This window comes from Mixophyes fleayi, chromosome 8 (genome assembly GCF_038048845.1).
Source record: "Mixophyes fleayi isolate aMixFle1 chromosome 8, aMixFle1.hap1, whole genome shotgun sequence".
NCBI lineage: Eukaryota > Metazoa > Chordata > Amphibia > Anura > Limnodynastidae > Mixophyes > Mixophyes fleayi.
This window is the reverse complement of record NC_134409.1, coordinates 107,666,864-107,683,255: the sequence shown is the minus strand read 5'-3', so window position 1 is coordinate 107,683,255 and position 16,392 is coordinate 107,666,864. Positions and strand designations below refer to the sequence as shown.

Sequence of the window (16,392 nt, the reverse complement as noted above, 5' to 3'; positions counted from 1 at the left end):
AGACAGATTAAATAACTCACTTTTATTTGTATTACAAATTTAATGTTTGTCCCCTTCAATATATTCCCCATTTGTATACATTGCTGTATTCTTGTTTTCCACTGGTCGAAGGCAACATATCTGCCATTTTCTTCTTTACAGCATCAACTGTGTCCCTTTAAGCACTAATTTAACTTTTGGGAAAAGATAAACATCGCAGGGTGCTAAATCGGTTGAATATGGAGTATGTCCAAGTGTAGTAATGTGTTTGTTGGTCAAAAACTGCTTCACAGAAAGTGCTGTGTGAGCAGGCGCATTGTCCTGGTGAAGAAAGAAACCATTTTTCCATAGTTGCGGACGTTTCTTTCTGACTCTCTCTCAGCTTTTGCAAAACTTCCTTATAATAATGCTGATTAACTGTTGTGCCTTCTGGAGCCCATTCTTCCAAAATTACAAACTTGATATTGAAAAAAACAATGAGTATTGCTTTGAATTTTGACTTGCTTTGACAAGCTTTTTTCATTCTTGGTGATGACGGTGTTTTCCAGTGCATTGATTGTCTTTTTGTTTCAGGATCGTACTGGAAAATCCAGGTCTCATCACAAGTGATTACTTTATGAAACAGGTTTGGATCTGTGTCAAATTGCTGCAGAATGTCAGCACAACATTCCTTGCGACGTTCTTTTTGCTCTGATGTGAGAACCCTTGGGACCGTCTTAGCACAAACTTTCGTCATGTTAAGATCCTTGCGCAAAATTTTCCATACGGTGTCTTTGTCAATGTTCACGGTTTCAGCTATCCACTGAGTCGGCGGGCTTTTCGAACAATCTGACTGATTTTTTCTACATTTTCTTTGGTTCTTGAAGTGCAAGGGCGTCCAGGACGTTCATCATCTTCGACATTCTCACGTCCCTCGCTAAATCTTTTGTGCCACTCAAACACACGCGCACGAGACAGGCAGTCATTCCCATAGGTCGTAGTAAGCATTTGAAAACATTCTGTTGGTGTTTTGTGCAATTTTACAAAAAAATGTCAAATTGACACGTTGTTCAACTTTTAAACTTTTCGGCACTCTACAGAAAACACAACCAAACTAATTGGCGACTTACAATCAACTGAACGTCATAGAGTGTCAGGTTCAGACCGGTTCAAGGATACTACGTATGCAGTTATAACCGGTTCTGACTGCTTTGTTTACTAGGTGGAATCACAGTCTCATTATTTAATAGACATCCCTTGTACATTATAATATATAACCACTGAGATATAAAATATATGATATACTATATAAAAATAATATAATATAATATACCCTATAATATAATATATAGGAAATTACTTATAGGGTGTCACGCTGCGCTGGCCATTAATTGTGTTTTCAATATATGTTTTTTTACTTGAAGCATGCGCACAAGGTACTAGTTTTAGAACGCAGAAGTAAAACAGAATATTATACACTGAAAATGCAATTTGCATCCAACTCCACATGACCCCCATGATAAATAAGATATAAGTTATAAGATATAATATATAATTAATACTACTTATACCTAATAATTATATGTAGGTTTAAATCTAAAATGTATCTTTTTGACCTAGAGAAAACAAAAAGAGTATGACATAAAATCAGCCACAAGATGAGTGACAACTTAAATAAAATGTTACAGGACACAATGCCATACCTAGTTCTTGGTCCTTAATAAGATTCAGCACCACACCGGGCTCCTCTTGAATATTAAAGCAGACTGCGTCCTTCTTGTGTGGAACATTTATCACAAAGTGAGGGTCTGAATCAGCTGAAAATACACATAACATAAAACGTTCTCTCCTTCCTGATTTAATATGCAGCTACACACATGATTGCAGAGAAATGGACTCCATTATCTTTGCTAAAAATATTTAATATTATTATTTTAAAATGTATTTCCACTTTAAAGCAATAGAATTTGTCTATCTTCTATTACTCAGAAATCTAGTTCTTCATACGTATGTCTGGGTGACTGAATTCATCAATATGTACACAACATATGCCTTACCTAAGATAATTTTTGTTATGGGACTAAAGGAACAGTGTCCAAATACAAGCATAAAACATCTTCATCAGTGCCATATACATCAACTTGCAAAAGTATTCAACCCTCTAAAAAGTCAATAGATTTATCTGCATTAAAAATGACCCTTACACAGATTGATCCAGACATTATTTTTCATGTGAACCTGTATGCTCTTAAAGTAAAATTTCAAACTCATAATTCAGTATTTGTCTGCAGATTTATTTATCTGTTGGGGTCAGTTTCTACCAGGTTTGCAGAGTGTTTGGGAGTGATTTTTGCAGATTGGCTCCAGGTTGTTCAGGTTGATTGGATGATGCTTGTGGTCGTCAGTTTTCAAATAGTGTCACAGACTCTCAATTGAATTGAGATCTGGGGGTATATTAACTAAACTGTGGGTTTGAAAAGGTGGAGTTGTTGCCTATAGCAACCAATCAGATTACAAAATGAAAGCTAGAATCCGATTGGACATTGACTTGGCCATTGTAGATTTGCCTTTGTGATGTTCAACCAAGCCAGTGTTGCTTTGGCCTTGTGTTTGGGATTATTATCTGCTGAAAGGTGAACTTTCCCCCAAGCTTTAGTTTTCTAGCAGACTGAAGCAGGTTGTCTTGCAGTATCTCCCTGTATTTTGCACCATGCATCTGGCTCATATCTCTTGCCATATACTATTCTTATACAGAATAATAGCAGGTGCCTTGTCCTCAGCATCTCCCCATAATACTTCTGAGTAGCTGCAAATAGACCTATAGTGGAGTATGACCTACAGACTTATTTCATAACAGCACATAATTATATTACACATGTTCTCTAACCCATAGCAAACAATCATTCATAAGGTTTGATCTGTCTAGTGCAAATAAGACATTTGTGGCTGCTACTGGCATTCTGTTATTCAAAAGACCACAGAGTATAAACTTTGTTGTCCTAAAGGAAATAATAATAAACTTCATTGTCCAGGTCACACATAATTATAAACGTAAATAAAATAAATGACAATTGAAAAAGTTTGAAATACTTAACTATATTTTCCAGGTCTCTAATTAGCAGAAACTTTCCACTACTCAGATTCATGAGTAATAAATATGTTTTTTTTTTTTTTAACGAGTAAAATTTTTATTGGTTTTTTCAAGGTTTGTCAAAAGGGGTACAGAAAAAAAAAAGGGGAAAGGGTAAAGGGTACATAAAGGGGATGGAACACATACACAATATTTTTGAGAGAAAATACAGCGTCAAAGTTCAAAGCAATTGACTATACGTTGTGTACATTCGGCTTGATTAAGCGTCGTTATCATTAGAGGGTGAGGTAAGTGAGCGTGATGGATTTCCTTCCCCATCTGTCACATAATTATGCCAGGCTCTCCACTTAATCAGCGGGGACGATGTTGACGTGGAATATGGGACCCCCAGGGTTTCCATTTCAAAATTGAAATTAATTTTGGAGATTATCTTGGCCAGAGTAGGGGGAAGAGGCTGCTTCCAGGCCTGGGCTATAGCTGCTTTGGTTGCTATCAGTATCTGGCCTGTCACGTATCTATCCCAACTGGGAAGAGAGGGGGGATAATATTGCAATAGAGCTAACTCTGGTGTGGGGAGGACCGAGTGACGAAGGACAGAGCTTATCAATTGAAAGGCCTTATTCCATATAGGCCTTATTACCGGGCATGACCAAAATACATGGAAAATATCGCCACGCTCAGAACAATTACGCCAACATAGTGGGGATATAGAAGGCCAGATCTTATGAAGTGTGTCTGGAGTAACATATATTCTATTCAATAATTTTACCAACATCTCAGTGTGATTAAGGCACTTGGACATTTTAAAGGAGTTGGCAAAAATATGTTCCCAGTCTTCCTCCGACAAATCTAACTGAAGGTCTGATTCCCATTGGATCTGAGGTTTGGATTTGGGAGCGGCCTCAAGACTCAATAAGTTTATATACCAGAGGGTAATACTGGCTCTACTGCTACCTTTAGTTAATGGGGAATAATACCTGGCTAAAGGAGGGCCTATTGCCGGAATGCTCAACGGTAAGGAAGTTAATAGATGCCTGATTTGAAGGTATTTGTAAAAGTCACCTTTGGGCAACGAATATAGGTCACTGAGGTGTGAGTAGGAGCAGATCCCATCCGAGTCCATCAAATGTCCTAGGGTCCGAATACCCCTACCAATCCATCCAGAAAGATTCAAGTCTGGTATTTGGTTGGCGATTATTCGTAGAGACACACTCGTCGTGGGACGCAACAGTCCCTCGGTTCTCTGGCACAATCGATCCCACACAGTCAATGTATCTCTGATAAGAGCCGGCAAGGTCTCCACAGGGGGTCTCCACTGGACAGGTATCCATAAAAGATCTGTCAAGGGGAACTCTGGAATAGACGCTACCTCCAGATCTACCCAAGGCTTCACTCCTCCCGGGAGATACCAGTCTCGGATCTGAGATAAAATACAAGCCTCATGATATTTTGTCAAATGAGGAAGGGCCAGTCCCCCTTGCCGTTTCCCCCTAGTCATACGCTGCATAGCAATACGGGGGGGTTTGGACTTCCAGACATATGTTTTCAACAGGGAGGTCAATTTGGCCAGCAGACCCGAGGGAAGGCAAAATGGGAGCATACGAAATAAGTACATTAATTTAGGGAGAAGCATCATTTTGAACGCTGAGATCCTACCTAACCAGGAGACCTCGAAGCACATCCATGAGCCTATAAGCTTCAATAGTTGTTGATGTAATATAGAGAAATTATGTTCTATTATTAAAGCTAAATGAGGGGTTATTTGAATTCCAAGATAAGTTAGTCCAGTAGTTTTCCAAGAGTAATTAAATTTATCTTTTAAAGCCTGTAATACGTCTACCGGGACATTTATAGGGAGCACTTCTGTCTTTGAAGTATTCAATTTATAAAGGGAGGCTTTCCCAAACTGTGACAGCAGGTCCTGGATTGCTGACAGCGAGGTCTCCGGGTTAGTCACAAATAAGAGCACGTCATCAGCGAATAGACACACTTTATGAGATGTCTCTTTAACCTCTAAGCCTGAGCATCTTTGGTCCAGTCTTATCCGTGCCGCCAACGGTTCTATGGCCATCAGATATATTATAGGGGACATGGGGCAGCCCTGTCGGGTCCCGTTAGTAATTGAGAAATTTAGAGAAAGAAATCCATCACTATACACTCGCGCTGAAGGGTTTGAATATAGGGATAGTATGGCCTTTAAAATGTTGCCAGCAAATCCAAAGGTGTGAAGAACCTGAGTCATATAAGACCAATGTAACCTATCGAACGCCTTTTCAGCATCCAGGGATAACAGTAACATGCTATCATTATTCTTATGGCATTGTTCTATTAAGTGAAGTATACGTCTCAAATTATCGGGTCCCTGTCTACCTGTCACAAAGCCCACCTGATCTGGGTGGATCAGTTTCGGGATGATAGGAGCGAGTCTGTTAGCAATCAGTTTTGCGAATATTTTAACATCTGAATTTAAAAGGGCTATGGGACGATAGTTCTTGCAATCAGTAGGGTCTTTTCCAGGTTTGGGGATAACTACTATATGGGATTCTAACATCTCAGAAGGGAAGGAGCCGGAATGAGTCCCGGCCTCATATAATTGGAGAAGGATAGGTGACAGTACCTCTTGAAATGTGGAGAAGAATGAATTGCTGTATCCGTCAGGACCAGGCGCCTTATTCTTAGGGAGTTGTTTGATAACCCTATCTATCTCATCTAGGGACCAAGGGGCATTTAGTTTTTGTCTGAGAGAGGGGGATATGGTTGGCAGGGGGAGATCTCTCAGGAAGGTGGCAATGTCATGATCTGTCGGTTGGTGGGTAGAGGAGTCGGTGCGTAAATTATATAAGTCTGTATAGAAAACTGCAAAAGAGTCCGCAATGGCTTTAGGGTTAGTAATCTTAGCACCCTTGGGAGTCGTAATGGTTTTAATACGATTCCGTGCTTGCAGTCCCCTAAGTTTACGTGCCAGCAATCCGCTCGCTCTGTTACCCGCTACGTAATATTTTTGGCGTAGTTTAGATAATGCCATTTGGGTACGCTGCATAAGAAGTTTTTGTAATTCTGCTTTGACCTGTGTTCTCTCAAGGTTTAGCGCTTTGGACGGGTGTGTTTTGTTCTGGGTATCTAAAAGTTTAAGTTTCGCCTCTAGTTTCGTCTGCAGAAACAGGGTCGCCTTATGTAGTCTAGAAGCCACTTGAATAATCCTGCCCCTAACTACCGCCTTAAGGGCGCACCAGTAAGTAAAGACCGAGGTATCAGCTGGGTCATTAGTTTGTGTGAAGGAGTGAATAGCATCTTTTATCTCTAATTTTGCCTCAAGTGAGAGTAATAGGTGTTCTGGCAGCCGCCATGGCCGAAGAGCAAAGGGCGTTCGGTTCGATTTCCATGTCCATGTCACAGGGGCGTGGTCAGACCACGACATGGGGAGAATCTGCGTTTTTTGTGTATTTTGTAAGGACCATTTGTCTGAGAGGATGAGATCAATCCTGGAGTAGGTATTATGAACTGTAGAGAAGTAAGTGTAATCTCTGTCTTTAGGATTAACTGTTCTCCAGACGTCATACAATCCAAATTCAGCCAAAAGTCTACCCAGAGCCATATCCGAGATGGTAGGGGATTGTGACTGTTTAGATCCTGGTTTTAGAGATCTGTCTAATTTGGGTTCTACTACTAGATTGAAATCGCCCATTATCACCAAACTGCCTCTTTTAACCTTTTCAATCAATGCTAAAGTATTTTTCAGGAAGTGAAGTTGTCTGGAATTAGGGGCGTATAGTGACACTAAAGTTATCCATTTCTCATTCAATTGTCCTATAACTATCAGATATCTACCCATCTTGTCTTCCACTGTAGTAGAAAGTTTAAAAGAACAATTAGAGCTAAGTAGAATGGCAACCCCGCATTTTTTATGGGGCCCATTCGCAGTATAACAAGTAGGGAAACGCCGGTCCCTGAAGACAGGTGGGGCTTTGGCAGTAAAGTGTGTCTCTTGAATTGCTATTATGTCAGCTTTCGCTTTATGAAATGATGTTAACGCCAGTCTGCGTTTAGCAGGGGAGTTAAGCCCTCTAGCATTTTGAGACAGAAATGTAACCATCACTTAAGAGGAGGGATTCGAGGTAGTACAACTAGTAACCAATCTATGAGGCACCGATCAGATATGACCTGGCCTCTTAATTGAGTCAAAGTAATTGTCTTCAGGTGCTGTGTTCCAATGAGCAAGGGGGGGGGGGGTAAAAGAGGGGGGGCTATATATCCCCTCTGGGGGTGGGGAAACAGAAATAATCCCAAATATAGGATTAACATTTTTGCCGGAGAGGGGAAATACCGGCAAAATCACAAGCTTGGAGTGCGCGGCCTGGGCCAATCGGCACCCCCGCCCGCATGTACAACCCAAACCATGCTCTGTCTAAAGATGGATAATTAGATAAAGAGATATGAGCACACATCAGAAACTATCTCAAAGTATAGATATCATAACAAACACATATATAGCGTTTTTACACTCCATAAACACAACGAAATAACATGTATTGCATTATCAAGAGAGAAAATATTTATATCAGACCCCATATATTTATATATATGTACATATATACTTAGTAAGGGACAAGAATCGCTTTCCCTATGTATGAAAAGGCCCGGCTAATCATCTCGGTAAGAGGAAATATAAATGGTAAACAAATTTTATATAACTCAACTTTGTATTCAATTAATTAAATAAATGAAGCGCCCTCTTAACAATAATATGGCAAATATACAAAATATGAGGGAGAACAGAGGTGAATCAAGTAGAATCTTATCTGAAAGGTGGGTCAGCATGAAGTCATCCCTCCGATATAGTTCAGACTCTAGATACCGTGAAGGCGCTGCATCCATTAGATGAACCGTATTTGTAGAAAGAGGCCTTGACCGATCCGTACATACAGATGTGGAGGAGTACCCAACATTGAGCAATAACATAACTTTGCAACTGAGGGACCCTCTCTAAGTACTGTAGAAGGACCTAGAACCGTTCATCTAGGTCTCCCAAGTCATTGGATACAGCTTAAGGGCGCTCCTCTAGGGCCCAGAGATAGTCGGATGGACTTGATAGGTACTTGTTCCAACAGATCTTTCTGCGCTCACTTTAAGGAGAAGAGTCCCCGGAGAGTTTGTATAACTCTGACCGAATATTTTCGTTATCAGAGGAAGAATGTGTTCTTGGGTTTCAGATCGAATAAGAAAAAGCTCAAACAGAACTAGGGAGTTCCTCCCGAGGCGGAGATTCTTTACGTCTCGATCCCCCCTGAGTAGACCAATCGTTGGAGATGTGGGGTCTAGCTTTGGGATCAGACTGTATAACCGGAAGGTTCCAGGATGTTAAGAGCTTTGTCCCTTCATCCACTGAGTTTATGATATGTAGCACGTTGTGTCTGTGGATCAATAGCTTCACTGGGAACCCCCATCTGTAGGAAATATCATTATTTCTTAGAGCTCTAGTGACTGATTGGAAAGCTCTTCGTTTCGCCACCGTGTGTTGGGAGAAATCTGGGAACACTTGAATATCCTGAAGGAGATCTGTGCCCTCTGCTTCCCTGGCTGCCCGCAGGATACGATCCTTAATATGGTAGAAATGGACGCATAATAAGGTATCTCTGGGAACGGTGTCCGGAACTCTCTTATTTTTAGGGAGCCGGTGTATACGGTCGATGGTTAAGTCTAATATGGAAGCAGAAGGGAGAAGTTTCTGAAACAGATTTGTGGCAAAGGATGGTAAATCTGCATTTGAGATCTGCTCTGGTATTCCCCGAATTTTGAGGTTGTTGCGACGCGATCTATCCTCCATATCCGCCATCTTATCCCTCATGGTGGCAACCTCTGCCTCCAGTTGTTCATGAGATGTAATTAGCTCATTATGTGAGGAGACCACCTCTTCTGACTTGTTCTCTAGCTGGACCGTCCTGGAGCCCAATGCAGCCACCTCTGTTTGAATGGCTTTCATGGAGGCTCTCAGTTCCGATGATAAGTCGGCTTTCAAAGAAGCTAGTAAGGATTGCATTGATTTAAGCGAAATCGGAGCCTCAGGATCAGTCGTACGAATAGGGGACTCAGAAGATGGGATAGAAGTCGAGGCAACGTCCAGCTGTTCAGAGTCGTCACCCCGTTCACTCCCCATTTCCCGGAGGGGGGACATAGATCGCTGTTTGTTTTGTTTAAAGAAGGGGAGCTGCGCAGTTGCGTTAGTCGGGTTGAGCTTTTTAATCTTTTTGATCCTTTTCGGAGCCATCTGGGTGCGTTGTCTGGGCGTTTAGCTTAATGAGAATATCAAATAGATAAGCAGACTCAACTTGGCAGAATCTTTTCAGAGAAGTATCCAGACGGAGCTTTATGTTATTATAGATAAAGAGGTCAGTTAATTACTGGGTGGTCCTTCCAAACTATAGCGTTGACCTAACATGAGGCTTGATCCCATGGGTTAGACGTGCTCAATCTCGCAGAGTAGGGTACATGCGGGCGGTGGTCAGAGCATCTTGTATTTTACATGTGAATCTTTGCTGGAACTGGATTCAGTGTTATCCAGCAGCTGTCACCCAGCTATTACATAGCAATAAAACATATGGCCACTAGATGGCGGCAGGCCTCAACAGATGGGACTGATCGTGGATGTATAAAGAATTTACAGCTTGGACACTGAGAGTGTTGATATATCCGAGAGAAGCAGATGGCTTTAGCTGGTCCGAATCTGCAGCAGGTATTTAATTAGTTAATAGGGGCTGGAGTGGACAGTTTTACCCCCAGCTTGGTGTCAAACTATTTGGGCATTCAGCAAGTTTCTCAACTGTGGGGATCAGGCAGAATACATATTCCTCTCAGGAAGCCCCAAACTGACCTGAAGTGCAAATGGCAGATGATCAGTTAATTCTGACGTCAGATGTCCAGTGAGGTCAGATCTGATCCCCCGCTGCAGCCGACACTCCGGTCTCCGCTGTCAATCAGCTTTCAGATTGCTCCCAGGACGCTCCACTCCAGACTCCAAACCGGAAATGAAGCCTGTAATGGCGTCCCACGGCTTCCGGGCTAGCGTGACTCAGATCAAATCTGCAATTTAGAACGTGCAGAGAGACTCCCAGCGGGGGATCAGTACCCCTGGTAAGTTTCCCGTTACAGCGCTCCAGGTATTGCCGCGGAACGAGTGTCCCAGCACTTCTCAGTTGTTAGTAAGTTATTGCTGCTCACTCAGGGTTGCGACTAGCGCTACTAGCCGGCTGACAGGTCTACAGCTCTTCCGTCACCCAGCTTAGGCACTTAGGGTGGCCACGGGGGTTTAAATCAGCGGGTAAATTAACTATTTATCGGAGCTCCAGGAAAGCACGTCCAGCTCCGACGGCTACCAGACCACGCCCCCCAATAAATATGTTTTTAACCATTTCACACTACCTGCTTAACTATTGTAACAAATCTGTGACTCTTGGGGCCCGATTCATTAAGGATCTCAAATGAAGAGGATACTCATTTCAGTCTCCTGGACAAAACCATGTTACAATGGAAGGGGTGCAAATAAGTGTTCTGTTTTACACATAAGTTAAATACTGCCTTTTTTTTCATGTAACACACAAATATTTGATAGCTTATTTGTACACTGAAATTTAAAGTTGATATTTGTGTGTTACATGAAAAAACAGTCAGTATTTAACTTATGTGTAAAACAGAACACTTATTTACACCCCTTCCATTGTAACATGGTTTTGTCCAGGAGACTGAAATGAGTATCCTCTTCATTTAAGAACCTTAATGAATCAGGCCCTTGCAGTCTAGGTGCTTGGAATATGGCCATTTATTTCCTTTTTAAATCATTGGATTACATTTGAGAACAAAAGGCTTCAATCAGTTTTTTGTCTTTAGAAATTGGATTACAACTGAAGAAGATTGAGGACCAAGGCCTTTAATTAAGATTAAGATTTAATTAAGAATCGCTGGTTTATGACTAAAGAATAAGAATGAAGCATCAGTTATCCACACATAGAAGCAAAATCAATTCGGCATGAGGTGACACGATACGTCTCCGGAACAATCCACGGACACACATCGCATCAGAGCTCTAACACAAATTCCCACTAATTTTTCCTTGCGTCCCATAGAGGTGCGCAGAAAATGAGCCTAGAATACTAACTGCAATAACTGACAATCTATGCATCTGAACATTGAGGTGATGTTCAGTGGCACCTCACGCTGAATTGAATGTAGGGAGGGTTGGTGTATATTTTTTATTTTTTACACAGACATATTGGTCAGAGGATTCGATGACTCCTTTGCTTTACAAATATTCCAATCCCTGATAGCATGAGGGATGGGAACGACCCTGGAGGTGACATGGAGTCCTGCACTAGGCTTGGTGTATCCTTTTAGATCTAGTCTGGAATTATTATTGGGTGACATCGGCCTGCCCAGTTGCCTAGCCAGATCCAGCATTATTTTAGTGACGAAATAGGGAGTGGGAGGAATCCCACAGGAAGCATGAAACAGCTGGGGACCCTGTGATATCACAATGTAGTGGAAGTGGTTAACTTTAGGAGGGACTGAGTGCTATCTAAGATCTGGAGGTGGGGAATTATTACTCAATTATTACCCATTCACTTCTAGCAAACTACCACCATAGTAAGAGTCAAGTGGTTATTAATGTTTGTTATTATGAGGATACAAAACTTCTTTCAACAACCACAGAAACAAAATTAACATATAGAATTAAAAATGATTATTATAACTATAAGGAATACTTTACCCCAGTTTGGCACAGGAGAAAAATACGGATAGATGTCACCTGTTAAAATAAATATTAGAATTATTAAAATATATAACAATGTAAAAAGATTAGTTTGAATATATGCTTTGCTTTATAAATTCAATTCTATTGGGGGATTTTTAAGATGAATTAAAAGGGGAAGGCACAGGGGAGAGGTTGTTGTTGCTGGGGTATTCTGGACATAGAGAACTTAGACTGATGTCGAGTAGCCGTACTCTATCAGTGCCAGAGAGGATTGTTTGAACCAGGAACCTATGCAGCAAGAGTGGGTACTGACCCTCTAGGACTGATTTGTCATCATTCCATTGGTAGACACGCGTTGATTCGGGAGAATTGGTGAGCCTACATCAGTAGGGAGCTTGATACCCAGAGTCCCACCAAGCTGGTGGAGAGTTGGCTGAGCGGCTGGGATAAGCAAGACACACAGTCCCACCAAACGAATCAGGACCCCTCGCTGAACTGGATTACCAACTGTGGACTTTGTTGCTAGGAGTTTTTGTCTGTTAGGACTCTGAGCTGGGAGGAAACCTGCTGGGGACTTTGTTGAGGTTTTTTTTACTGACACTGGTGAATTTACTGACACCTGGTTATATTTGGTGGGGAACACGTTTCTCTTTGGGGAACACTGTTGCATTTACTTTGTTTAAATAAGGAGGTTATTATCTCTTTCTTGCTTCCTTACCTGTGTGATCTGTGAACGCCTAGAAGGCCGGGTACTTAAAGAAATATGGCTCCAACCCCGTTTCCTCACAGACTGGGGGCCATTTTATTGTGCCATAGCATATCGCACCAGGGTGAGCAGCAAAGTAAAACCATACCTTATCATGGAGCTAGGGGCAACTTAGAGTTGGCACCACTTGGCAGTTGGTTAATATTTATTTTAATTTGGTAGTTAGTTTATCTTAATGCTAGAGAGTTTAGTGAAAATCTTCAAGGCAACACCAATTCTCCATAATCATCTCATCTGCTTACACTGCACAACAGGATTTGAGCTCACCATCTCAATAGTCATCACTATTTTGGTCATTGCTATTTAGCAAACTACCACCATAGTAAGAGTCAAGTGGTTATTAATGTTTGTTATTATAAGGACACAAAACTTCTTTCAACAACCACAGACACAAAATTAAAATATAGATTAAATATGATTATTATAACTATAAGAAATACTTTACCCTCGTTTGGCACAGGAGAAATATACTGGTAGGTGTCACCTGTTAAAATAAATATTCCAATGAATAAAATCGATAACAATGTAAAATAAATAGTTTGAATAAATGTTTTGATTTATAAATTCAATGCTATCTTTTATGAGTTTCAAGACAATAATAACAACTAATGTAATATTAAAATTAATTGAAATCCTGGGTTAAAATTTGTCAAGCTGTGATTTGCTCAAATCTAACTTTTTTCAGCAATTTTAGCCAGCGATATGCCAACTGCTGATGAAAATGCGAATTAATAGAAAAATGCAGTAAAACCAATGTTTGCAAAAAGTTTGCAAAAGCGCCAGGTTGCAAATCACCATCCCAACGCTTACCCATTATTATAATGTATGAAGTTGCGATTTTGCAAAGTACCACTAACTCGCTCTGAAAAACACCAGATTAAAAACGCTGCAACGCTGAATCTCTGGTGAGATTACCAAAAACACATTTGTCTATTCTGGAGATCAAATACTGTTGTTAATTTTAACCTATGTTTAGAGGAAATTGTGAGTTATTTGAAAGAGTGCCTATAGTTTTGACCATGACGGTATATACAGTGGCTTATCACTGCAGAAGTTCCCCAGGCCTCCTCTTTGATTACGCACGTGTGGTCTGGCCTTCTTTACATCATCATCATCAACATTTATTTATATAGCGCCAGCAAATTCCGTAGTGCTTTACAATTGGGAAAAACATTAATAAAACAATACTGGGTAATACAGACATACAGAGAGGTAAGAGGGCCCTGCTCGCAAGCTTACAATCTATAGAGCAATGTAAGTTTGAAGCACAAGGACACGTGCTACATCATAATGCACATTGGAGCAACTAGAATGCAAAGGTAAAAATTATTGAGTGAGCTGTGTGATCAGTCACACAGCAATGTTGGTCAGACGGTTGTTGTCTTGTGTTAGCTGTGTAAAAGGTGGTAATAAGGTAACCTAGGAAGATTAAGATGCTGGTTGAGGAATATCATAACTTGTCTGAAGAGGTGGATCCAGGTAATCCAAATCTCCATGTTCCATTTCAGATGAATAGGTAGCTTAGAGGTCTATATATTAGAATGTGACTACAAGTCTGACTTTTTGTTGGCGCTGATTGTCGCAAAAATTTTTCACTGTTGCTGCAATTTATCAATAAAGCATCATCGGGGCAGTTGAGACAGTAAGAGGTGGGGAGACTGGCATGGCTTTAAGCAGAGGTGGTAGACAGTGATGCGTACAGTAAAGGATTGTGATCAGTAGTGGAAGGATGTGATGGGAATCATAAGTCAGAAGCTGTAGGGTTCATTATATTGTTGCTATGGAATGTAGAGCTGTTGTTGCTGGTCTGGAGATCACATTTGCTGAGTGATGTGGGAAGGCTCTGGAAAGACAAGTGTTTGTTTGTGCAATTTGTAATGGAATAAATTATGGTACAAATATATGTTGGATAAAATAATATTAATGTATATATATGTGTTTAAAAATCTGTATGATCAATGGTCTCTTTCTGTATTCTGTGCAATGGGTTAAATTCTTGTTGTATGTTATACCCTACAATGGGCCTCATTCAAGCCTAGGATGTACAAATTGATGCCAGATATGATGTTATGTGGACAAAGAACCAAGGATGTAAGAGGTCACATATGCCTCTTGACCTTTCAGACATAGAATTCTTTATGCAATGAGATGATTGTAAAAAGCATGTATAACTGACTTTGTCCTTATAAGGTATATTCTTTAAAAGTATGTGAAGTGATTAGTGACGTATGTAAGATTGGTGGGGTTACTTGAATATAAACCTGTGATCTTACGTGGAGAAAGCTGCCTGTTTAAATTTTTGAATACAGGCCATTGCATATGCAATATTGAAAGAATAAAAAGAACTTTGCTCTTTCCTACACTTACAATTCTTGAATCATTTTTACTTCGTCATTTTTGGAGGTCGCACCGAGATACATCTGTAAATAGCGATCAGCCAACACTTCTGGAAGAGGGGAGACGAAATTATATACTCAACTGTGGCCACAAAGGTAATATATTTTTATCTTACGATTATATATTTCTGTCTCCCACTCTCTGGGTTTGCTGAAAAGGTATTTATAGTTATCTCTGTAAGTGTGAAATTGCAAACGTATCTTTAATTGTTTGTCTATATGTTTTATATGTTTGTATAGATGTATAAGCATAGATTTGGAACCAATTAGAATTTCCATTTTCTGTTCATTGCTCAGAGACTGGTTTACCTTGTTAACCATAGTATGAATGGTCGCATGTATGTGAGTGTGAAAGAGTTTCCTTCATGGAACTTGATATCTGGTCAGTTGCCAAATTCAAAGTATCACTTCTGGTTAACGCTTGAAGGAGGCAAAGAATAGTCCCAAGTCACTTACTGTGAAACACAAAAAATACACTATAAGGCCTTAGAAAGCAGTGCATGTAACATGTGTGTGTGATAAGACCAATATTTATCTGACGAGATAAAGTGTGGTATCCCTAATAATGGTTGAAGCCGGTAAACAGGGAGTTGTATATTAATAGTGGTTGTAGCCCTATTACCATAACGCAGATTGACTGGAGTATAAAAACGATAAGCTGCGTCATGGGAGCATATGCAACCACACAGGAAAAGCCTATTGATAATAGGTTGGAATTTCCATTGGTTCTCCAGTAGCTGTTATGTTCCATAATAATGGAAAAATGTCTGTTCAATATGTGCATAAATGGTTAACAAGGTGTCCTGAATTTACAGAAAAAGGAAATTTTGATTTAAATGTCTTAGGAGAAATAGGAAAGGGTGTTTCTAAAAGTAAAGAAATGCAAGCTTTGCAATTATGGTTAAATGAGGCTACAATTCTGCCTCCATATATTGATCAATATATGCCAGTTAAAACTCCTAGAGCACCAGGAGAGCAAGATGACCCAATATCTGATTTCTTACCTATTGTAATGGGAGCACAAACAAGGTTGTATCCACAAGTGCCTCTCCATGTGGATCATCAAATAGATATACCACAGGGAGATAAAATTGTGGATAAAACAAAAAGGGATGATGAAATTGTTGTAAGGTCTGTTAAGTATCATAAATTAGATGAGGATAGTGAGGAAGAATTAAGGGAAGCAGTAGGAGGTCTGGTTACAGAGGTTAAAAAAACCCTTATGGTAAAGATTATGCAAATTGACACAAACTGAATTGAATTCAATTGTTACGGAATGTAAAGATTATAGAACTAAACCTGCAGAGGTAATAATTAAATTGCAGAGATTATACAAAACGCATAGTCCCACATTTTCAGATATACTGCAATTGTTTCATGCTCTGTTAACCTCAGATGATCTTACTACTTTAAATATCCAGTATAAGTGGAATGAGGC

The 16,392-nt window shown here is 40.2% G+C and overlaps 1 protein-coding gene across 1 annotated transcript in view; it reads right to left on the bottom strand.

The window, feature by feature from the left end:
- LOC142100260 (inter-alpha-trypsin inhibitor heavy chain H3-like) overlaps positions 1 to 16,392 on the bottom strand; it is an 83,288-nt gene that overhangs the window by 13,815 nt on the left and 53,081 nt on the right. Inside the window, exons 12-14 of the mRNA XM_075184191.1 lie at positions 13,004 to 13,042; positions 11,808 to 11,846; positions 1,662 to 1,775 (exon numbers count right to left, since the gene is read on the bottom strand). Of these exons, the coding sequence (XP_075040292.1) occupies positions 1,662 to 1,775; positions 11,808 to 11,846; positions 13,004 to 13,042 (192 nt within the window). The remainder of the gene's footprint in view (positions 1 to 1,661; positions 1,776 to 11,807; positions 11,847 to 13,003; positions 13,043 to 16,392) is intronic.